This window comes from Phaenicophaeus curvirostris, chromosome 2 (genome assembly GCF_032191515.1).
Source record: "Phaenicophaeus curvirostris isolate KB17595 chromosome 2, BPBGC_Pcur_1.0, whole genome shotgun sequence".
Lineage (NCBI taxonomy): Eukaryota > Metazoa > Chordata > Aves > Cuculiformes > Cuculidae > Phaenicophaeus > Phaenicophaeus curvirostris.
In genome coordinates, this window is record NC_091393.1 from 62,629,075 (window position 1) to 62,652,444 (window position 23,370).

The following is a 23,370-nucleotide window of genomic DNA, read 5'->3' on the forward strand; positions in this document are numbered from 1 at the left end:
AACCTTGCAGTTTAAAACTGTTTCCAAGGTTCATTTTAGGAATGTAGTTGTAAAAATTGCATAATCTCTAGTAGTATCATGTAAAGGGTAATAATTGAATTTCATTGATGTTTCATGCCAGGTACAGTTTACAATTTAAACTCCAATCTTCATTTCTACAGGGTGTACCCACATATTTGTACATACCTTAACATTGTGCCCTGTAGCAGTAAGACAATAAGGGAGACTCTGGAACATATTCATGTACTGTGCTACAACTTCTTTTTGTGTTTTGATTGCCTGCTTTTCTCTAGCTCCTCATCTATGCAGGAATAGTTTTCAAGCAAGTGTAATTCCTGTAGTAATACCAGCTTAGTGTCCATCTGTATTGTATAATAGTCCATTTTTTTCAGCCAGAAAGCATCAGCTCCATAGTCTCTAGTTCAAGGCACTGACAGCGACTGAGGTAGCAGTCATTCAAAGCTTCTGAAAGACACTTAAGTTTTGCTTGAACTTAGCATTTCCCCTGCTGGAGTCTCCTCTGTGAAAAGGTAAAGCCAAAGAAAGAAGTGAGTTTAGAAGCTACGTTGCATGGGTGCTGAGCCTCATTTTAACCACCTGGTGTGTGACTTGGATGACACTGTTAAGGTGACATGTTGAAAGTATGATTTTTTGTTTGTTTGTTTAATCATTCTCTGTGAACTTCTAAGAAGTCTGTTTTGCTTTATTGTCACACAAATGAGCCATTTCACCATTACCCCGAATTTACAAACAGTTGACAAAGCTTTAACATAGCGCTCAGGCCTGCAACATACAATGCAAACTAACCAATGAAGCTGTAAGGGGGTTAGGGGAAATATACATTACAACTGAAGAAGCATTCATCCTACTGGGGAAGATATCACATAGCGAGATACAGACTTGCCTTGAAAGAGCCAGCTGCTAGCAGTCCTCTTAAAGTAGTTTTCTGCTTCATAAAAGCAATGGTAGCCTGTGCTTCTTGTTGTGTAGATAAATACACTGCCACTGTATAACTTAACAAAAATTATGAGGTAAATAAGTATGTATGTTTTGCCTTTTTCCTGCTTTTAGGAGGTGATGCTAAACTACTGGTGATGCTGTGCATCTCTCCTGACCAGAAGTATTTAACAGAATCAATGCAGACTCTGGGATTTGGAACTCGTGCTCGGCAAGTTCAGAGAGGACAAGTCAAGAAAAGAAATTTCCCAGTGCCAAGCAAAGCAAAATAAAACATTAGACTCCTGTGGATTAAAGTATTATTAATGAGTTCCTCAGACTGAAATGTATATTGTTGTCCTAAAGTCCTTCTTTTAGTTATCAACTGCCAGGCAAAATAAACCATCTTCAACATGGCATTAGTAAGCTATAACCCGCTGATAATGTTCTTGCTCCAAAGATAACAGCAAGTATTGACAACAGCTACCAGCTATGGTGGAATGACATATAAATAAATCAGGCTTTTTTAGGAAAGCTACTTCAAGACGTGTTTTTTTGTGATGCGTTTCCTTTGGGCAAGGAGAACTAAGTCAACAGAGCCGTGATTTAGGATGGCTCACTTCTGAAAGGCCCAGGGTGTGTTCTGTTTTGTCAGTTGAAGGCAGAAGTCTAAGAATCATTCCAGGTCTTCAAAGCAGCAAATGAAATACTTCATCCCAGCTTGGATTAATATGAGACGTGTTCTGGTTTTAGGTAGGAAATAACAGCACTAGTGAGATGGAGAAAAAGGAGTAAGGGTATATCTGTTATCCCTCTGGAATGTAGTTTAGGGAGCAAAAGAGGGATTATAAAACTTTTTGAAAACACTCAGGTTAACTGGTTGCAGCAAATCTCAACTCTACTGAGTTCACCAAGACTATAGCTTTGCCTGTTTGGGGTGGGTTTTTTTCTGCTTCATGAGTGCTAAAAGGCCCTGAACTTCAGATGTGAGTAGCAAATGGGACCTCACTTGTACAACTGTTTTACTATTAGTCTGGCCTGGTATTTAACTTGCATTTCTGAAACAAGTTAAAGTTAAAACACATCTCAACCTTGAAGATGTGCCTGCACATTAGAAAAGGTTAACTACATCCTTAGGCTTTGCATCTATTACATGGATAAAATACCAAAAACTGAACTTGTGATGTGATGCTCGTCATCTTCAAGAGGCTTTCACCGTCTTACACTAACATACTTCATGCAGGGCTTATGAATGAAGTTACACTGGGAGAAGTCACAAGGAGATTTAAGCAATGTTAGAGATGAGAATTGTTTCTGAGATAAGTAGTTGAGTTCAGGTAACATCTGATTTGTTTTGTGCGTTGTGTTACTGCTCAGCGGAGGCCTCAGGATCCACTCTTGAATTTTCACCTCCAGCACCAGCTCTTCCTGTAGCCCAGGAGAAGTCATTGGTAGGTCACTGCAAGAAGGCTTAAATTGCAGCGGTCTGCCCAAAACGATGGAGTTTATAGTACTCGAGACACTTAACCTTCACAAGCGTAAATATTTATCCAGAGATTATATAGCATACTATTATTGGAATTTCACCCTTGAATATATAACAGCTGCTGTGTTGCATGCAGTGCTCTGGTGACCGGAGAGCTGTAATAATACTTGTTTTCCTAAATAATGTCACGAGGTTAAAAATGCCTTAACTTTACCTGATTCCAGGAGCAGTAGATGGGTAGGAAAAGGATCTGGACACAGGACCTTATGAAGCTGAATGGTCACTAAAGCAATCTTAGGTGAGAAAGTGTCAGAGTGAGGAATGTTAAGCTTGGTGAATGAAAGGCAGGAGCAGTCAGCTTCAAGCGCACCTTTGCCTCCTGTCAGCAGGGCTACTAAAGCAGCCTGGATCAGACCTCTAGAAGAGTTTAAGTGACAAGGGAGGGCTAGCTGAGAGCAGTTTTAAGTAAGTTCCTCTAATATTTTTAAGGATTTGGCATTTTTTACTGTTACATGGAACTATAACTTATCATGAACTGCATTTTCTTTTCTGGAGCTGCTCTTTGAAACTTGGCATTTATTTACAATTTGTGTGGTGAAAAAAGCAGCAATACTTATTGTTAGGGCTCAAAAATAAGCCCCTCAAATATCAGAAGTTTAAATTTCTTTATTAACATTAACTCTACCAAATTGTACATATGCAGGATTCCCTATTCCCATTTTCCTAGTCAGCCTAGCATATCACTTGCTGGTTGACCTACACAATGAATTGTACAGGATATGCAAGGCAGCAAAATTGACATTCTGCTTTAAGAACCTTCAGGTTTGGTATTTCCTGGGCTAGAGAGATGCAATTGCCCAATCCCAGTTTACCCAGTAAAGGTAAACTATGTAAGGGTGAAATGGCTTTACTCTGGTATCTAAGCTGACTAGTCTTCTGCCTGAAGATTCACTTGGACCTGCTAAAGGAGAAGCAGGGATCTTCAGACTTGTCACTGTAGTCCTGAGGAGCAAGGAAAACAGCATGCACAGGGCTGTTTTCAGATCTTTCAAGTTTTGAAATTACAACTAAAAAAAAGAATGTGTGACTTTAAGGTTCCCTCTGTTGATCAAAACCTATCCTGATAAACCAGTCCTCGTCATCTTGACCCTATAAAGCTGAAACACACGTACTAACACTGTGAAACAGAAAGAAAGTGACAGGAGGTCGTAAGCACCAGGGGAATGATGGTTGTTTTAATTTAAGAGTGCCGATGTAGCCTATTCGCTACTACAGCTTTGCTTTCTGGGAGGGCAGGGATGCAAGCAAATGAGAGTAAAAATTACATAAATCAGGAGCCAATCCTTTCAGTGAAGCCCATGAGGGTGTAATCCAGAGCTCACCTGGTCTCTTGGTGCATTGAAGCAGGACCTCTCAAATCCTGCTCTACCCCCTGCCAGCTCAACGGGGTGACTGGGTCACTGTTTTGGAGGGAGTGCTGCTCAGTATAGGGCATCCTCGCTCCTATCAGCATGCCTTGGTGGCAGCCAACATGTTAACTACTCACTGCTGGGCTCTCACTCTCCATCTCTGGCTACCCACTTCCATCACACAGCAAGGCAAGTTATCACAAACCCCAGCTACCCATTGGGCTGGCCTTCAAACATCCCTCTCAAATTTATGATAGCTTCTTTCTTGCCCTGCAGTTGAGTTGAGCAAACCCATTTTAGCAACAGTAGATAGGAGCCTCTACCGCCTCATCAAAAAGCCTACCCACTACTGAAACCACAGCAAGCAAAAGAGAATTTGTTCTTGTGAATACATCAGTATTCAGCATCGTGATTTAGTGTCAAGTTGGCCAAAGAGTCAATGGTGTGAAGCCTGACCAGCGCAGCAGCTGCCTGTGAGGCCCAGGGTCTGGTATTCACACCAACGTGCCCCAACCACCCTACCTAAGGCGGAAGCTGCTTCCACACAGCAAGCATCCCTCAGCCTCTACTCCCTCAATCCTCTAATCCATGGACCAAATGTCCTCCCAGAAAGCAGAAAGTTTGGATCTGGTTGAAAGACAAAGCATTTGAGCGTGCGTCTCCCTGCACAAGTGAATGCTCTGGTTTGTAGGACATCCAGCAGACCTGGACATGGGGGAGAGAAAATGGGACTCAACTAGACCAGTTCCCAAATCGTAATAGCAGCAAGTGCTCATCTAGGACAAAATACACAGATACTTGTACACATAGACCTACACAAAGACAGCAGGAGAAATCTAGGCAAATCTAGTATCAGGCAGTAGCCTTCAAGGTACAAGTCCAAAGTTTGACCCACAAGTACAGCTTGGTGCTCACATTTCTTTGTAGATTTATTATTACAAATGGAATTTGTCAACTCCAATTTTTTGTTCCTTTTGCAGCCAAGGGGAAGGGATTAACAGGAGAGACCCACTTTCAGTAAGCACCTCTGCCCCCCCACTCTAGTGAAGGAGTCTAGGCAAAGGGTTTAAAGCCCAGGCTCTCAGTTTGCCATAGTCATGAAAACTGATTGCTCAAGGACCAAGTCTGAAGGACATACAACTGCTGGGGGGGGTTTTCACTTATTCTGTTAAACCTCAATTGCTATCGCATCCACCCAGGTCTAACATTAAGCTCTACAGTGCTGGTCCAAAACACCTTTCAGCCTTTGCAAATCTGTCCCCAATTCACTCGCAGCACCTGGATTTCCACACAGGGGAAGGCAGTGTGCAATGGGGCAGAGCAAGAGTGTACGGGACAGGAGCTGCTCCTTATCAGGTCCCTGTATGGATGTTTTGTTCAGCACCCACAGGGAATGCCTTTCTGAGGCCAGTTTACCATGCGGCAAGAGCTGCCAAGGACGCGGCTGGCGTGCTGTAAATCCACACTGCAGTTCATAACACTCTGCACCCTCTGCAGACAAGCTATTAATTTTTCTCACCACCTAGGAGTACTCCTATCAGCAGAGCCCAAAGAAACAATGTGATCTACTCTTGCTTAACAATGCTGTATCTCATCATGGGGTAAAAAAAAAAAAACAAAAAACAGTAATTAAACCAGCCAGCACCTTTAGCCCACTCTTAAACAAACCTTGACCTATGCTGACGTTTGAAAATTACATATTTAATTTCCACATGTGGCTTCATGCCTTGGCAGCAGCCACACCACAAAAAGAGGCTGCTCTTGGTTTTAGCCAGGCTAGGAAAACCATAATTAACATTGGAAGGTTCACAAAAATGTTTAATTTGTTACTAAATTTCCAATTTCATTTTATGAAGCAGTTTTCCAAGCCTCTGCAGAATGCAAGGCACAGGCAGAATGAAACTGTTATCAGGAAAGGCTTTTGGCTCCTGCTGTGGACAAGGAGTTGCAAGCTGATGGGCTTTCAAGCCCCTTCCAACCAGAGGAAGAGGCAGCAGCATCTGCTTACTGACAACCAGATGGGTCTGAAGTGCAGGAACACCAAAGGTACCGCAACTTTTCACAAAACCAACATAGCGTTTGAGCAACGTCATTAACCATGGCCCCAGCCAGACAAAAATGCAGGCCACATACCACACAAAGGAGGGCACAGGGTGATCTAATTGAAGGGCACGACTGAGGGGAGACATTGCCTACAATTCTTTTTCCTTACATCCATTTTTATCAAACCAGCTTGATCTCGCAATGCATTTGTTCCTTTTAATGTCATTTATATAAAGGGAGACAAAATAATCTAAGATAAAATTTGATTCTTCTTCAACTCGTGCAAGAATCTTCCAGGAGGCTGGGGGAGTGGACAGCTGCATTCAGTTTTGTTTATTTTAATTCATCTTTAATAAGTGGAAAAGGTGCTTGCAGTCTTGACTAACGTTGGCAACACATCCAGACAATAACTGTCCCAAAGCTGCATTGAAATATTCTTTGGCAACACTTAGAGGTGAGCATTTCACAGCACAGCTGTAGGGGCAGGGAAAGCTAACACAGCAAATAGATGGGGCACTGCAACGCTCAAAAGGTTTCAGTCCATGCCCGGCAATAGGCTGGTGCCAGGGAGTGGATCCATGGCTGCAAAAGCACATGGGCACCATTTGTTTCAGGAGTAAGCGACAGCCTGTTCTCCCTGATGGTGCTGACAGGCAGAGGAACTGTGTAGGGCTGCCCAGAGAGTGCCAAAGCCACTGGCTCATGCTTCTTTGTGTTCTACTGCACATCCTTCTCTGAGCTCTTGGGCTGTAAGAGATGATTTTAACTGCCCCCTTACTTCATGACAACATTCCCCTCCAACAGTGTTTTTGCCTAAGTTCTTGGGTAAAAGAACCATAACCAAGAATCTGAGACTGATCAGACAAAGCATTTGGAAGAAGAGTCCCAAACTCAATATTCCGATGACACGATGCAATGCTCCAAATTCACCTCCTGTCTGTTCAGTACATGACATCTCTAAAGCCATCAGAAAACCTGATGAAATGCTTAAATAATGAAGTAACCAGAGATATTCAGATGTTAGCACTAGGAGTTCAAACACCAGGGCCTAAATTCTGCAACAAAACAAGAGAATTGCAGTGCTCCAGCTACCAGGGCCAGGTATTTAGCATCAGCTTTCATAGAAACAACGTGGGGGAAAAATCCACAGTTATCAAACTCCAGGACCATGAGATTTGTGCAACTTAGCAACTTATCCACAGACTTGCAGCCTTGTGCTCATTTTCCTGGGGAGCCACAGTTAAGCTGAATTATCAGGCTTACGTTCTTCCAGCTTCATGCTTGCAAGCATCTCCTCCAACACGCCCTTCTTCTGTTACAGAAAATTACTATCCTGGCTGGGATGAGTCACTGTCCAGCAGTTCACTGAAAAGCAAGTACCAGGAGTGGTTTTCCCTCTCATTTTCTTTCCTCTGGACTTTGCTAATCAGTTCCTTCCCTCTTCTAAACAAAAATAAAAGCAAAACAACAAAAGGAACCCCCACCCCTCTACTATAAAAAAACTTTGAAAACCACACAAAAAGCTTTGAAGGTCCAAGAGACAGAAAATGATACTTCCTCCCTCACTTCACATGTCTGGGGTTTTAGCAGTCTGAGCCTCCTCCACCTCTTTCTAAGCACACACACACACAGACTCTGCCCACTACGTGCTCTGAGCTGGCATTTGGAATAACACAAGCTCCGTGTTAAGCTCACAACAGGCTTCAGAAATGTAAGCATTTTGCAAAGCAGCCGACACATTAGCAAGCAATCCTTTATGCTTTAGCCATCAGCCTCCAATACTTCCAGCCCTACATGCTCTGGCCATGATCTGGACACAATATATGTTACACTTGCTCTGATGAGTTTCACCTGTATTTGAGATCCAGGCATCTGTACTCCTTTTCTCCTGACCCATCTTCCAAGCCCTGCCTGAGGTAGGTGGCTCAGTGTGGGTGGATGCATGCACTCATCCACACACTACTTAGCTGGAGCAGCATGGGCTACTCCTCCAGCTCCTTTCTGGGTCTGCTGCCAAGGCTGAATCCACAGAGAAGGTCCAGCTGGTGCTTAACATGCTGCTGCTCTTAGCACACTGTAACACAACTGAGCTTAGGGAGCCAGGTCTGGCAAGTTATTTCATAGTGTCTGATTTATGGGAAAAATTTCCCCACAGAGATGGGACAAAGTTCAAAAGAGGTTATTCCATATTGCAGTATCTAAACGGGGACACCTCACAGACATGGCACAGAGCTACATCCAGAGGAACTACAAACTGGGTGCTGAGAAGGTACCAGGCACTGTAAAAGCCATTACGCAGGCTACCTCCAGGGAATGCAAGGGACCATAAAGGGCATTGTACCTCTGGACAGCCCCCAGTGATGCTGTTTTATGGAGAGACATGTGCCCCGTCTGCTGCCCTCCCAGTCTCCATCTGGAAGAAAGGCTTTTGTAGTGCCTTTTTGTGAAAACCTGTTGTATATATACTGTGTGCATGTGGCAGCTGGGAGTTACAGCAGTACCTTTTGCTACTGTTCACTACCTAATACAATGAGAGCAGAATAACACCTCTTGGTAGCAAGTCCCTGAAGATCAGCCAAGACACTATAGCTGCACTTTTTACCTCTCCTCTTTCCTCAGTTCATGAAATCTCTGAAACTGTCCATACCAGCTACCAGGCCAGCAGCTGTGATGTGGGGAACATGCTACAAGCAATGCAAAGGGGGAAAAAGAAAAGGTGCCTAGTCAGATCTGAGCCTGACTTCTGCTTCCTTACCAGATATGATTTACTTGCTAAATTCAGCATAGTTTCTGCAACAGCAAGAGGCAGGATGAGGCTGCGATACCTGAACACAAAAAGCTGTACATGCATGTTCACCAGCATCATCTCCACATGAATAACGAGAGAGGACTTAAAAAAAAACAAACAAACACAAAACCAAGGCCAGGTTGGAAGGGGCCTGGAGCAGCCTGGTCTAGTGGGAGGTGTCCCTGCCCTTGGCACAGGGGTTGGAACTGGATGATCTTTAAGGTCCCTTCCAACCCAAACCATTCTATGATTCTATGGACACAGCGATGCAGACACTGCATGACTGCAGAGCAGCCACTTTCAGGACATGAGATGTAAGCAAGAGGCCTACAGTTTTTCAGCATGAGCAGGTCTGTGTTAACCTCTTCTACCTTAACCCCATAAATCCTGGCACATCAAACCATCACCCTTGCAACCCCAGGTGCAACTTATCCCAGCTCAGCTCCAAGGTATACAGAGAAAAAGCACAAGAACTGATCAATAATGTAAATCTAAAAGTGTGAAGTTGCATGAGGACATGAGGCAGAGGAAGAGAAGTGAGCTACCTGCACAATCACTGCTCTGGTCCTGGGAGAGCTCCTGCTGGTGAGGATAGACCAGTGCCTGAAATCCTGTTAAAAAACCTTCTCTAGTCAAGTTACATAGCATGAAAATGTGATACTTGGGGAAGAAGGGCACACAGCTACTGCCTTCTGCATCACCAGGACTGCATCCAGTCTGGCTGTGGATCTTGTATGAGCTTAGAAGATGCTACAGGCATTACCTCTGGTCAAATTCAGCTGCCTTCTCCATGCTTAGACATCTAGGAGTCATCCACCTCCTCTTGTCGGTGAACACCCATACTCGTTCACAGGTATGCGTCTGCTGTGTCTCTCTTGAAGTGAGCCATGCATTGCCATGGTATGGTAAGGTGATCCCTCTGCAGAACAGACCAAGCCAAGCCTGAGGAAGGAGAGGTGTCACTGCTTATTCACAGGCAAGCCTGGTGCTGCACAGGCAACAGCAAATTGCCTTTAGCCAGGACTCCTTTTTGGAGAGGCCAGCCAAGCACTCAGGATACCATCACGGTACATGGTAACCCGAGAGAGCTGGAGAGGCCCTGCACCACTGATTGGGCCCGACCAGTGCTGCTACAGACACAGCCAGGCACAGACTGCATGCATGGGATGCTCACAGCCAGCTGTGGTCTGAGTCACACACAATGCCACTGTCACGGGATGATGTGGCGACGACAAGGCTGAAGGCAAGGAGATGCCTCAGCCCAGGCACAAGAAAGCACAGTATATGACCTTTGGACACCACCCACCTCCCATAATGAGTGGAAAGGGAAGAAGATAAAAGGGCATGGAATCCTGAAGGAGTTCCAATAAAGTTCTGGCAGGCTTAAGGTATTTGAGACGTGGTAACACCAACTTATACAACATTAACTCATTGAAATCCTGTAAACAACCCTGGCCTGGCCCTGGGAGTTCAGATTTCATTGGCACTTCACTGCAGGCAGCTGAAGTCCCATCCTCAGGGCAGAGGTTTTGCCGGACCCTGACCAGCATCTCAGTGTAGCCACTCACTTTCAACAAAGCAAGTCCAAGAGTCCCCTGGAAAAGTCCCCTGGTGTCTCTCACTCAGCAGCACCAAATAGCATTACAGTACCACTGCCACCTCCTGAGCTGCCACCTTCACCCAGCCACTCATGCTGACAGTCATCTGGGGTCCACAGCTAGGCTGCCAGGAGGTTGGATTTGGCAACCACAGGATATGTGCCCTGGGAGAGGACACTGTTGAACAATTAACACATGAGGCAAATGTCCTCTGCAGCCCAAGAGACTGGGACCACAGTGCCACTCTCCTAGAAAAGCCTCAAGCTCCAGGCAGGACAAGATCCATAGATGAGATAAAATAAGGACAGTCAGAGATACAATAAGCCCTGACCTAATAATGCAGTGATCACGTGAGACCCTTATCAAGGTCCCACTGAGTTACTGCCACTCTCCCTCATACTATTGCTGCCTGAAGTCCTTGCAAATTATTCTTTATACTAGCACATCCTGAGAAAGTCAGCAGGTTTAACACTAGAACATGGCAGGTAGGTGAAAGGAAGAAGCAGTTTCCAGGCCCCATCCTAGCAACTGCTTATGACTCCTAAAGTGAACAACATTTGGGCAAGACTCAGAGGCAAGCAAGCCCTTCCCTACCACCCCAACAGGCCCCTCCTTACTTCTCTCCTGGCCAGCTTATCCATAGAACTGTGACACTGGAGCCTGCTTGTAACTTCTCCCAGAGATGTCTGCAGAGACCTTCTCCATCCCCTGGCTCATCTCAGAACGGATCTGATTTCCTGGGCTTTGATTGCTTCCTCTGTAGCACCCTCCACCTGGACTTGCTACCACCTGCAGCAAGGAAAACACCTGAGCCACTAGTAACCCTTTCTGGCCCTTGTTCTTACGCAGAGGAGAACAGCTTAGGAACACCACAAACCACCACATGCTTCTCCACATCTAGGATGTCATCACTGAAGCAGCTGTCTCTGCTGTTACCATGCCTCATGAGGCTCTGCATTTTATCCATGCATCCTCTACATGGGAAGACATTGTACTTGGACCTTTGTGGTCACCTCCCTGAAGTCAGAGAGGCAGCTCTGAGCCTGCAGGACAGCATCAACAAAGCAAGGGCAGAGTGGTAGTAGCAGCAGTCTTGGACACCAGCTTTGAGGAGTCTTTAAAATTTGTTAGCCTTAAAGGTGCTGGGTTTTCTGAAAGCTCAGTCAATACTCTGGCAGCATGCCTAGGAAAGGCAGCCTTCAAGAGCTCCTGCCCTCCTCTGTTTGTTCTGAAAAGAGGATAAAATCAACCCCACAGTTGCAGAGCTCTCCCTTAGCATGATAGCCCTGTATTTTTCAGCAGTAATTCTGCTTTGGATCTCAAAGTGGTTTATGCTGAAGCAGATTGGAAAGCAGTGGTTTGTACCCACTCTATTATTTGCAGTGCAAATGTTAAGCCAAATTGTACCCAGCTACTCCCAAAGCAAATTCTGCCGCTCATGCCCTCCTGCAGGACGTGGCTAGTTGGATGCCAGCGCTGGCAGCCAGGCCAGGCTGGGACTGGCAGGCACACAGTCCCATGTTTGCACCCCCAGCCCCGAAGTGTTTCCAAAGTCTGAGTTTTGATGTAGAGGTTCAAACCACATCTGTACCTGGGCATCCCTTTATTACTCTTCTGGCATAGGCCCTTTGAGCAGTCCTGTTGCCAAGTTTTCCCTTCAGCCACATAGCCTGGGAAGGATTTCTTGTTTCTCCCTCTTACAAACTGTGAGCCTTGCACAAAGACGTGACTCAGGGAGGAACAGAGGCTTTAAAAAGATCTTGTCGTGTACTGCAACACCTGTGAGAAATAGAGTCAAACCAGCAATAATGATAACAGTCCACTGGTCCCAAGTACCTTACCGGCCTTAATACACCCATCTGGGTCACTGGCCTGTCTTTCTTGACCATAACAAGAATGGGAGCTTCCAAAAATGCAACTTGTAACCCATTAGTACTTTTAACAAAGTGATTATGGGAGCCCTCTGTCCATGTCTGACTAGAAAGACCATGAGCAGAAAGTCTTCATTAGCCACAGAAATATCATATAAGCAGAAGACCCTCCCTGGTCCCAGCAATAGCTACGTGTACCAGAGGAGATGATGGGGGCATTGCTGGTGTTGGTCCCAAAAACCCAGAGAGCTTAGGATCCACTTCAGCAGATGCTGCAGATAAAAGCCAGGCTGGCTTCCCAGGCTTCCCATATACACACAAATAGCCATTTAACCCTAAATATAGGAACACAGCCCACAAGCCAGACAAGAACGATTTCTATACAACTGCCAGGAACAACAAGCTGCACCACAGGCTTTGTTTCCAGTGGTGGGTAAGCACGGATGCCTCAGAGGAGGACAAAAAGCCTCCTTGCTCTCATCCTCTGAAGTTACGAATCAAGGAGAAAGAAGTGCCTGGCTTCCTACAGCACATGTTTTCGCTCAGGAATCTCCACCCCAATAGCCAGAGCTCTTTTGAACGACCTTGAGTCTGAGACGGTGTGGAGGGGAGGCCAACCCCAACGACTGCAGAAGAGCAGGGAGGGGCTGCCTCAATGCATCCCTTCCAGCCTGAACTCCCTTGATTAGAGAGCAAGCCACACTCTAATCTTCATTTTCTAGAAGGGTGGTGTGGAGAAAGTAGCTGTGGGAATTGGTCACTGTTGCCATGAGCATCAAACTACTTGGGCTATTTGTCAGCTGGTTGCAGCAAAGAGGCTGAGTACTTTCTGTGGCTAATGCAAACTAAATTTTCCTATACTGAATGCTCTGTTGTTGCTGAAGTATTCAGAGGTATTTTCCATGTGGTGGGTTGAGACATAAGGCTCCTAGCACATGCCATATCCAATTATCTCATTGCATATTGCTAACAGCAGTGATTGAAGAAAGAATAATAAAGATTGGTATAAATGTATTTATGACATTTAAAATAAAAATGTGAGACTGATATTTCCAGAAATAAAAATAAAGCAGACCTTTTAAATACCACAGCTATGTTTTTCAATAGCCCACGTTCAGCTGCCTCTGCAGTCTACCAGAAAGGATAAATATAATTTTTGCTCATTACATCTCTGCGGTAGTACAATGGACTTCCAACACAAGGGGTGCTATCTGCATCTTGCTCTACTAAGCACAATCTCCTCCTTCCAGTGCCAAGTTCAGGGTCCCGAAGGACAGATGCAGCCAGTACCTGGCTGACCAGCAGTGTGAAAATGCAGCACAGTCACAGGCTGGAGTGTGTTCCCAAAAACTGAGCTGCAAGGACACAATATGTGCCAGCAATGGAGGGATGGGAAGTACTTTGATGTGGGTTTGCTTTATAAAATGTTGTGGAGACCCCACCCAAGGGGGTCATGAAGGTGGAGCTGGGCTGTGAGAAGTGGCAACAGACAAGTGATTCCAACAGTGCGCAAATGTAATTAAAAATTCAGCATGGAAATAAAAATTTGGTATGTGTGATTTCCTGGGTGTGGCTGGGGAAATACACAGTGATGCTGCTCTGACACCTGCAGAGGGTTTGTGAAAAGGGTGCTCAGCCCAAGAGGAGGCAGCTCAGTGATGAAAGATAGACATGGTGGTGTTGGGCTGACAGTTGCACTGGATGATCTTACAGGTCTTTTCTGACCTTAATGATTCTATGAGTGGCACCCAAGGTTCATCCTCACCCATCCTATCTCCAGCAATTGCCCATGCATGATACTGGAGGAGACTGCAGGCACTGAGCAGCATCACTGTACCTGCCCCGTCCCAGGGATGTATCAAATTGAATGGGGTTGTCTTCCATAAATACAATCGTTCAAGGGGATTTTTGAACCAATATAAACATTTCATTTGGAACGGGTGCCCAGGAGGCTACGAAGATGATCAGAGGGCTGGAGCACCTCTGCTATGAGGAGAGGCTGAGAGAGCTGGGGATAAAGCTGCTGCTCCTGAGGCTCCGGGACCCCTTGGTACTGGATGCTCTAGGTGTGAAATCATAGAATCATAGAATGGTTTGGGTTGGAAGGGACCTTAAAGATCATCTAGTTCCAACCCCCTTGCCATGGGCAGGGACACCTCCCGCTAGACCAGGCTGCCCAAGGCCCCATCCAACCTGGCCTCGAACACCTCCAGGGATGGGGCAGCCACAGCTTCCCTGGGCAACCTGTGCCTGTGCTGCACCACCCTCATCCTGAAGAATTTCTTCCCAATATCTATTCTAAATCTTCCACCTTCCAATTTAAAGCCATTCCCTCTCATCCTGTCACTCCATGCCCTTGTAAAATGTCCCTCCCCAGGTTTCCTGCAGCCCTTCCAGGTACTGGAAGGTTGCTAGGTCTCCCCGGAGCCCTCCTCTTCTCCCGGCTGAGCAACCCCAACTCTCTCAGCCTGTTCTCGTATGGGAGGTGCTCCAGCCCTCTGATCATCCTTGTAGCCCTCCTCTGGACCCGTTCCAACAGCTCCATATCTTTCTTACGTTGGGGATTCCCGAACTGGGCGTAGAACCCCAGTCGGGATCTTACGGGAGTGACTGGAGAAGGAGCACCCCCCCTACTCCCTTCTCCCTCCCGCCCCGCCAGAGCCTCGTTGCGTCCCGAGCCGCCGGGACCCGCCGCGAGGGCGCGCGAGAAATGGCGGGCGGGGCGGCGGGGGAACAGGGAGAGGTTTTTTCGCCCACAGGGCGGCGGAGCACCGGAACGGGCGCCTCAGGGAAGCAGTCACGGCGCCAAGCCTGACGGTGTTGGAAAGGGTCCAGAGGAGGGCTACAAAAGCGATCCGAGAGCTGGAGCGCCCCCCGTACGAGGACGGGCTGAGAGAGTTGGGGTTGTTCAGCCTGGAGAAGAGAAGGCTCCGGGGAGACCTTGTAGCCACCTTCCAGTACCTGAAGGGGCTTCAAGAAAGCTGGGGAGGGACTGTTTACAAAGGCTTGTAGTGATAGGATGAAGGGCAATGGGTATAAACTGAAGGGGCAGATTTAGACTAGACATAAGGAAGAATTTCTTCACCACAAGAGAGGTGAGGCGCTGGCACAGGTCGCCCAGGGAAGCTGGGGATCAGCCTTCAGCACGTCGGACTTTGCTGCCGACATCTCTACTGTGGAACTGGTATCAGTTCACCCAGAATAACTGGGGTGTTCTAAATCACTCCTTCCCTTCAGCTGTAGCACACACCTTCAGACCTTACCTCCATGAGGCTCCCACACGACATATTGCACCTGATATGTGTTAACAACATCTCCCGCATCCCATGCTGTATCACTTTGGTGAACCTACATAGGACTTGCTGGTATCACAAGAAACCCAGTTTTCAGACCCAGTCTTCATGTCTGTCTGACCTATATATTCTGATCAGCAGCAGAACACCCTAGCAAGCAAGGTGCTATTAATTGCCAAGCAAAGACAGGTAAGTTTCAAAGCTGTTCAGTTAGATGACTTAATATTTGCCTATTATTTAATTTTACCTCCTTAGAAAGCTCCATCTGTAACCAAACCACCTCCTTCCAGCATCCTCAAACTAAAGCTGGATAAGGCTGTAAAGTCCTTGAAAATTTTCATACAGGAAACAGCACTGAACAGAAACATGAAGTACAAGACTGGAAATCATACAAATAAGGCTTCAGTGTTCCATAACATCTAGAGAAAAGGGAACCCTAGTCAGCAAGTGTCTTCAAGAAGTGGTGTGAATAGTTACGTTATGGCACTCCTTTGCAAATTTTTGTCCCAAGAAAAGCAGAACTTTCCTTTATTCATGCCAGACACCAGGCCAGCAGGTTAGGTGACTTACAGCAGAACACTTTGCATCACGTGGGTTGGTGTGCCTGTCCTCAGATGCAGCCCCTGGGAGGATGCTGACAGGATCTTTCTACACCCTCAGGAGTTCGCACGCTCAGTTTTCTGGACTAACCACCACAAGCAGTTTAACTTGTCTCTTCAGTTACATTAGCTCCCATTAGTGTTCCCACTAATGCAAACCTGCTTGACTGGGTCCTCAATGCCTGACAGAGGCCCCTTTGGCAATGTGCTACTAAGAGTGGCAGGGAAGAAAAGGCTGCAGTGCCTCTGGGTTCACCATCAAAAGCTGAGCTCACATGAGTTACAGTCTGGCAGCGAGTTTATTTCTACAACCTACCTCTGTCAAATGGAAGATGTCACTGACACGCACCTCTTGGAGGAAAAATGAACTATAAAGATTCACAATTACCTTTTTCTATCCATACTTTATTGGAGGTGTACATATAATTATTTATATTTTATTTCAAACAAGAAATTCCTTTCATAGAAAGGAGAAACTTTTACCATTAAAATAGTGATTATACCACAAGTATTTTACAAATATATACAAATATTGGCAGCTAGTTTCTAACATCAACTGATAAATGCTTACACATTACCCTCTGCCAAACTAATCAAACCCAAAACTAAGAGACCTTCTAAATCCAAAGACAAACAAAAAATAAATCTATTACTAACAGGAACAGGTTTTGTGGTTTCTTTTTTTTTCCTTATGAATACAAAAATTTGCATAATAGATATTCACAGTGCTTATAAGATATTAATTCATTTGGTCTACACACGGAAGTGTCCAGTCTCCCCTTCCTATGCATATGTAACTTAAAGTACTGGAGGGAGCTGTGTAGACCACTGAGAGAAGACCGTCAGACCTGAAGTTTGTCTTCCCCACCAGCCATGAATAAATACAAGAAACCCCCATGTATATACAAGGCAGTGGACACTCATGCAAGAGCCAATTACACTGTTTTCAGGCATTGGTGTATTTTGTAACCAGCAACAACAGGATTATACAGCATTTCACCAAATCCACTGAATGTCTGCTAACTGCAAAAAGAAAATGCCAGCCTTCTTGGTGGCAGTAAACACTTCAGTGAGGTGGTTAGGGTGAAGCAGGTATGAACGTGATTGTCTTTGAGACAAACACACACACATGTGAGTGTATGGTCCACAGATGTAAGCACATGGTGCACAAATGTTTTATGACACCCTTCCAAACACTTATACTACCTGCTCGATTTTGAGCTTTTTCTCCTGCTAATGATTGCCAGAACCACAAGTAACTGTACACCTGCACAGGTGGGAGAGCAACAGTCTAGCAGAGCTGTTGCTCCAAACTCCCTCCATCTTTTCCGAAGATAGATGGGCACTGTAGCAGTAAGAGCCATTCCTCTGGGTCTGTGACAGCTGCAAAAACCAGCACGGCCACTGGCATCCTGGATCCCTGCCATGCCCATCTTACACAGCTTATGGCCAAACAGGCCCCAGGTAACAGCAGGAGGCTTGATTGACTGGTCATGTGTTGTCAGGTTTCCTTTATGCTTTTAGATCCATTTAGGAGAGTTCATTTTGGATGCATTAAACATACCTGAAGTACTCTGTAAAGGCATTTTGGCTTTGCTTGGAAGAAAGGACAAGAGGCTACAGTGAACCCACAGCTCTTAATTGTCATTACAAAAAATAAAAAAAAGAACCAAAAAACCAAAAAAAACCCCAAACCAAAAAAACCCCAGTGCGATCAAAGAGGGCATGGTAAAATGGTAAAGTTGTGGCTACAGTGAGCTTGTGCCCATCATTCACTCCAGAAACACACAGCGAGGGTTTGGTGCTAGGTTAATCTCAGAGGATGTACAGCCACTGATGCCACTTCAGTAAATGCAGATGTACTTGCATGCTGTCTCCACACCACACTCACACAGAAACAGTGAGATGACAGACTTTGCTATTTTAACAGTTTAGGGGAACACAACTTACCAGACAGCAACTGCTAATTCAACAAGCCTACAGTCAAAGCAGCAGTTCGAAGCCTCATCATTATGGTATGGTTTCTTTCTGTTCCTGAATTCAGCCATCTTCAGCTTTTGAGTGATCAGTACTGCACAACATACACTTCCTCAGCCAGCACAATAGCATCAGTCTACTTCCAGAGTTTGACAAAAAACTACTAGATCCCACCTGCAAGGTTGTCAAATGCTGAGCACAGGTTACACATGTCTGTAAGTACAAGCCTCCCAAATGCTGGGAATTGATGAAGGGAAGAGGTACTGGTGAAAGATGGGGGGAAATAATAAAATAAACATACATTTATTTGGGTGTAACAAAGTAGCAGGATGTTTGAATCAAACAGCATAATTATCATTATTTCCTAGTGAGAACAAATGCAGCCAGCTCCACCACTCAGCATCACCAAACAAGTACCCTTGGTTTGGCTCACAAACACCCTACACTTTCACCATCACCAGCCCTGCAGCACCACACACTCACATTTGCATGACCTACGTGTGACTAAGTTGGACACAATCACTTTGTCTGTCCTTCCAAAGTGACTTTCTCCAGTTCATACTTGCCTCCTAAGCAGAGGAAAAAAAGTCCAAGGAACAGATTCATTTAAAACAAAGAGAAGAACAACATAAAAGTGTGATTCAAAGTAAGATGTGATCACGCCTGGACAAATTCTGCAGTCATACTCATGTCTTCAACAGTCAGTAAATTAACATTCTTAACCTGTCTGTCTGTCTGCTGTACTCTCAGAAGCAGCAGTGTCATTTGTTTTAGCCCTTTCCCCATCTCCCCAAGGATATAAGCTTTATTTACTAATCAGTATACTGACAGTAGTAGACAGCTGAGAGACAGTTCCATTTGTTGCAATAAAAAAAAAAAAGACAAAAAAAAAAGACCACCACACATTGTATTTGGCTGGATGTTTAGAATAAGACAACAAAAAGAGAAAAACTCCTGGCAGAGCAGGTCTTGCTCCCAGTAAAGCTAATAGGCAACTTGTGTTCATTACAACAGGAACAGGCTAGATACTTCCATACACAGCCCTCCAAATGTGCTCAGAGTATATCCTGACCTGACAGCTGTCGGCAGTATTGCAGCAGCACAAACTCAAGACAACCAAACTATCTGTACACTAGCATTAACATAAACGGACCACAAGAGAAAGGCAAGAAGATAAACTGACATAGACCTTAAATTTCTTTCTGGTAAATCCATTTAAACACAGTGTTTGCTTTATTACCTCAGCATCGGTTTTGGTCCAGTTTTTGGTTTAAGTTGGTTGTATCACTGCTAATGGTGCAGGTCACTTCCATTTTTCTGCTCAGGCAGACACTTCAAATGCCAATGTTAAGTGCTACACCACAGTTGATATGCCCTGTAGTCAGGTCTGCAGAAGTGATGCCACTTACTGATTATGGAGCTGAAAAACAAAGCCGCTTGCAATCTCCTGCAAGAACCAGAGTGACATCACATGTGTTAATGAGGTATATATTTCCATGATGAGCTATTTCCTGTTATGGAAGAACTCCAAATCTCATTACACCACAAATTCCTCTGGGAGCTGGTCCTCTCCCAGAAGATCCAAAGAGAGGCAGTTCATAGATCGCTTCCCATAAAGGGCGGACTTGGTTTTGCAGTCTGCTGTGGAATAAACGCAGCCATAGATAGACAGCTTATCCTCCAGGCTGCAGCCAAATGTATAGCTGTGGGATGTGTCTGAAGACAGCATGGCACTTAGTGGTGGGTGCTGGTGCTTGTAGAGGCGGATGTCATCCAAACTCTGGCTATGCTGGTCTGTGCGGCTCCTGCTTTTGGGCGATCCGACCTGCCAGTTCAGTAAGAGATACAAATAAAAACGATGAGCTCAGACACAGCCTAAGGATGCTGGCTATGCATGCTACAAGTTTTCGAAAATAGTTCTTTCACTCGTTCAAAACAGCCTCAATAGCTTTCTGAAGGATGTTGGCTTAATGAAGAAGCTGTGAATCACTAAGACATTACAAGTGTATTAAGCTGCCCTGCCATGCTGAGCCAGATCCTGATCTCTCCCCAGTGAGTCAAAACACTTGACATCTGGACGACTTGACACTTCTTGGCAGATCTGTGTAGTCATCCTCAAATTGACAAAGTGCACATAACAAAGAAGTACCTGAACTGCTTGAACACACTAAGTTAGTGAAAGTCTAATGGACTGAAACGAAGGTTCAGAAGGCAACCATGCAAACTAATGGGTTATAGTGTACAAAAATCATAAAGTGCAACATACAGTTTCATCTACATAAAGCTGTGCAGCAATGAAGAAAACAGCAGTGACAATCCTATAGTAATTCCCAGAGGCAGCATCTTGCTACACAAGTGTAGTGACTCAAGATCTGCAGAGGAATTACTGACCATTTGAGACATTTCCAACTTCTCCATCTGTTTTTCCTTACTCTGTCTCTTCATAATCAGCTTTTTAAATGCTAGTATTAAGATTTATTTCAGGAATATCACTTTTAAATCAACATCTTCTGTTGGCAACACAGAAAACTTCCTCCCAGTATCACTTCTCTCACCTCCAAAGGATGAGAATTTAAAAACCAACCCGAGGAAAACCTGTGCTGGCTCAGCCACACTCCTAGAAATACATACATATGGCACAGTCCAGTCAATGCTAAGGAAACCCAGTCCCACAGTGTTTAGTTATAAGGTGTTTGTTGTTGTTTTTTGTTTCGGTTTTTTGCGTTGTTTTTTTTTTTTTTTTTTTGAAGATGCACTAAGTAAGTATTTGATACATAGAAGTGGCAGTCAGGTCCTTGCAATTGTTTAAACAATCCTGTGTTGATCAGAAACACTCCAAGAAAAACAGATAAATAATAGACAAATATTCTAATAAAACAGATAAATAATAGATAAACATTCTAATAAAACAGATACCTCCCAATCAATTAATAGCATAAGCAAGTGTTGGTAAAAGCATTAACACAAAAACATTACTTTAAGCAAGATGCTCACTCCCTGCACCTTGCACTTTTAAGTCATTCCACTCAAATACAGGAACAAGTTTGTTATGGTTTGTACTGCATGGTCTTCAGCTTTGGAAATAAAAACCAAAGATTTAAATAAAACCTCCTATAGCACTTTACAGACTATTTTGCTGATAAGTGAAAATTTCTTACCACTTTTGACTGGGGCCAGGAAGAAGCACAGAAAGAAAAAAACAAGTCCAAAGAAGTGATTGAAGACCATTCAGAAAAGTTGAAAGAGTAAAGGGGAAAACGATGAATAGATTTCTAAAATTCTTTTAGCAGATAAGGCTAATTTGGATTCAGAGTTAGAAGAAATGGTGGAGGGTTATTTTGATTTGTTTTTTGTTAAAAAAACCAAAACAGCCCACACAACATTTGTACCCCTGTGGGTACAGCTATACTTTGAGAAGAGATATTGTTTGGCCTTGGAAGATATTTTAATTAGCTTTTTTCAAGCACAACTTACAATATGACATGTTTTACCATATATAGTTGCCTTTTCTCAAGGGTTTGATGAAAAGAAAATGCTGACAAAGACTGCAGCACACATAGTATAATCACAAATGATAGTAATTAGAGCTTGAGCATCTGGTTTTGCTCTGATATGAGCTCCTTCTGGCTTCAGAAGCAGAAAGATGATCAAGTGTGCAACCCACATCCAAACTGCATGGATGGTCTTGGCTCTGTGTTGCACTGAGAATTTGCAAGTGGTTTATTTCCCATTTCCCATCTCGAACCCTAAGGCAGACAATAGCAGGTTTGAAAGATTTCCATGTTGGTTGTTCCAAACCTCTCTATCCTATTCTAGATCCAAATGCTGCTCTCATTCTATTCCTGATAGCAGTAGCTGGCTAACAGCTGGTTTTGGTTACACCATTTATATCAGTCAAATCCACACCAACCAAGTTAATCTGATTTACAGCTGTCTCCATTACACTAGACCTACACATAGACCCTCCTGCAGAGTGCCCTGCCTTACCTGGTGAAGGGATTCCACACTTCGACCTCTCATTTTTATTAGTGTGACTTGCACCACAGACAGAGATTCCTGATTTGCAGCTGCAAAGGAGAAGGAGAAAGTGAAAAGCATTGCAGGTCTGAGCTTTTGTAGGCTGGGGAACGGGGAAGTTATTCTCACAGGCCACAATTCAAGCAGTGCTGTAAGTATACATCAGTAAGCTATGGGAGTTTTGCCAGAGGTACTTCTTTTTGCCTCTACGGATCAATCTCTAAAAACTCCTAAGCTAATCACTTTTCACCAGCTTGTCCCACTTTCACCCACCTTGCTTTGCTATAAAGGTTGTATTAAGGCCAGATGTCTCCTGACTGACATTGTCTAGCACTCCCTGTATTACAGGCCACAAAACTTCACCTATTAATTCCTGCAACTAGTCCATTAACCTGTGGTTGAAACCCCTGACTCTTTTGAGGTACACAAGATTTTAAAGTAAATTCCTTCACTACAACAGGTTTGCCTCATCTTATCATTAACTGAGTATAAACTTGGTACATTTGGAGAAGGGAGACCTTGAGGAGCACTGTACAACACAGAGGCCTTTAACCACTAGAGGAGCTGACTTAAAAAGCTGTTGCAGTACGGCAGTGAGTAGCACTGGCAGCTGTTTGGAAGAAAGCAGAGCTTTCTGCGATCCCTCAGATTATGTCAAACATACCTTCCTGTTGCTACAGTGTAAAGAAAAGCACTGAGCAGTATCAGAAAGCCATCTCACCTTGGCAGCTAGCAGCATCTAGAGGAAGAGAGTCAACAGATTCTCCCATAATGGCCTCGTCTAACTGGTCTCCCTCTAAAGGCTCATCTACAGGCACCTCCTCTGGCTCATCTACTGCCAACTCAAGCTCTAGGAGAAAGAGAGTGGCAGGTGAAGGGTTAGCATTACACTTCTGCTCCAAGCTGCTTCGTGTTCTCTTAATTCCCATTCTCCTTCAGGAGAGGGCAAGAGCGGGCTTAGAAGCTGCTCTGCATCTCCAAATTCTTTACCATCATCCTGAGAGTCGTCTTCAGCTCGCCCTTTGCTGCCACTGTCAATGCCAGAGCTACCGTAGCTGATGGTCGAGCTGCAGGATTTCTCTTTTCTATGCACTCGGTCAATGCTGAAGGGCTCATCCACTGACATTTCCACCGACACCCGGTGCCTGGAGTCAGCCTCAATGCCCGATGTGTGAGAGCTTCCATGACTCCCTGTGGACTGTCGTGAGAGACGGTTATCCCTCCGGCTGCCCCCACTGCTCCCACTGCCGCGTGAGTTCTTATCGCATGGGTCCAGGTCCATGTCTAACGTGTCACTGATATAGGACTCTCGGTAGCGCTTCTTCTCTGAGGAAGAAAGATGACAGAAACCAG

At 44.8% G+C, this 23,370-nt stretch overlaps 2 protein-coding genes across 5 annotated transcripts in view; one reads left to right on the forward strand and one right to left on the reverse strand.

Moving 5' to 3' along the window:
- Positions 1-1,834, forward strand: part of KIF25 (kinesin family member 25) — a 37,936-nt gene extending 36,102 nt beyond the window's left edge. The window contains exon 15 of the mRNA XM_069852248.1: positions 1,072-1,834. Coding sequence (XP_069708349.1) covers positions 1,072-1,229 — 158 coding nt within the window. The 3' untranslated portion in view covers positions 1,230-1,834. The remainder of the gene's footprint in view (positions 1-1,071) is intronic.
- Positions 1,835-17,236: 15,402 nt separating this feature from the next.
- FRMD1 (FERM domain containing 1) overlaps positions 17,237-23,370 on the reverse strand; it is a 42,916-nt gene continuing 36,782 nt past the window's right edge. For 2 of the 4 annotated variants that reach the window (XM_069852251.1, XM_069852250.1), the window contains exons 11-14: positions 23,008-23,343; positions 22,739-22,867; positions 21,988-22,067; positions 17,238-19,825 (exon numbers count right to left, since the gene is read on the reverse strand). In XM_069852251.1, coding sequence (XP_069708352.1) covers positions 19,538-19,825; positions 21,988-22,067; positions 22,739-22,867; positions 23,008-23,343 — 833 coding nt within the window. In that variant the 3' untranslated portion in view covers positions 17,238-19,537. Of the gene's footprint in view, positions 19,826-21,987; positions 22,068-22,738; positions 22,868-23,007; positions 23,344-23,370 lie in introns of all 4 variants that reach the window. The other 2 variants (XM_069852253.1, XM_069852252.1) reach the window with 2 other exon arrangements.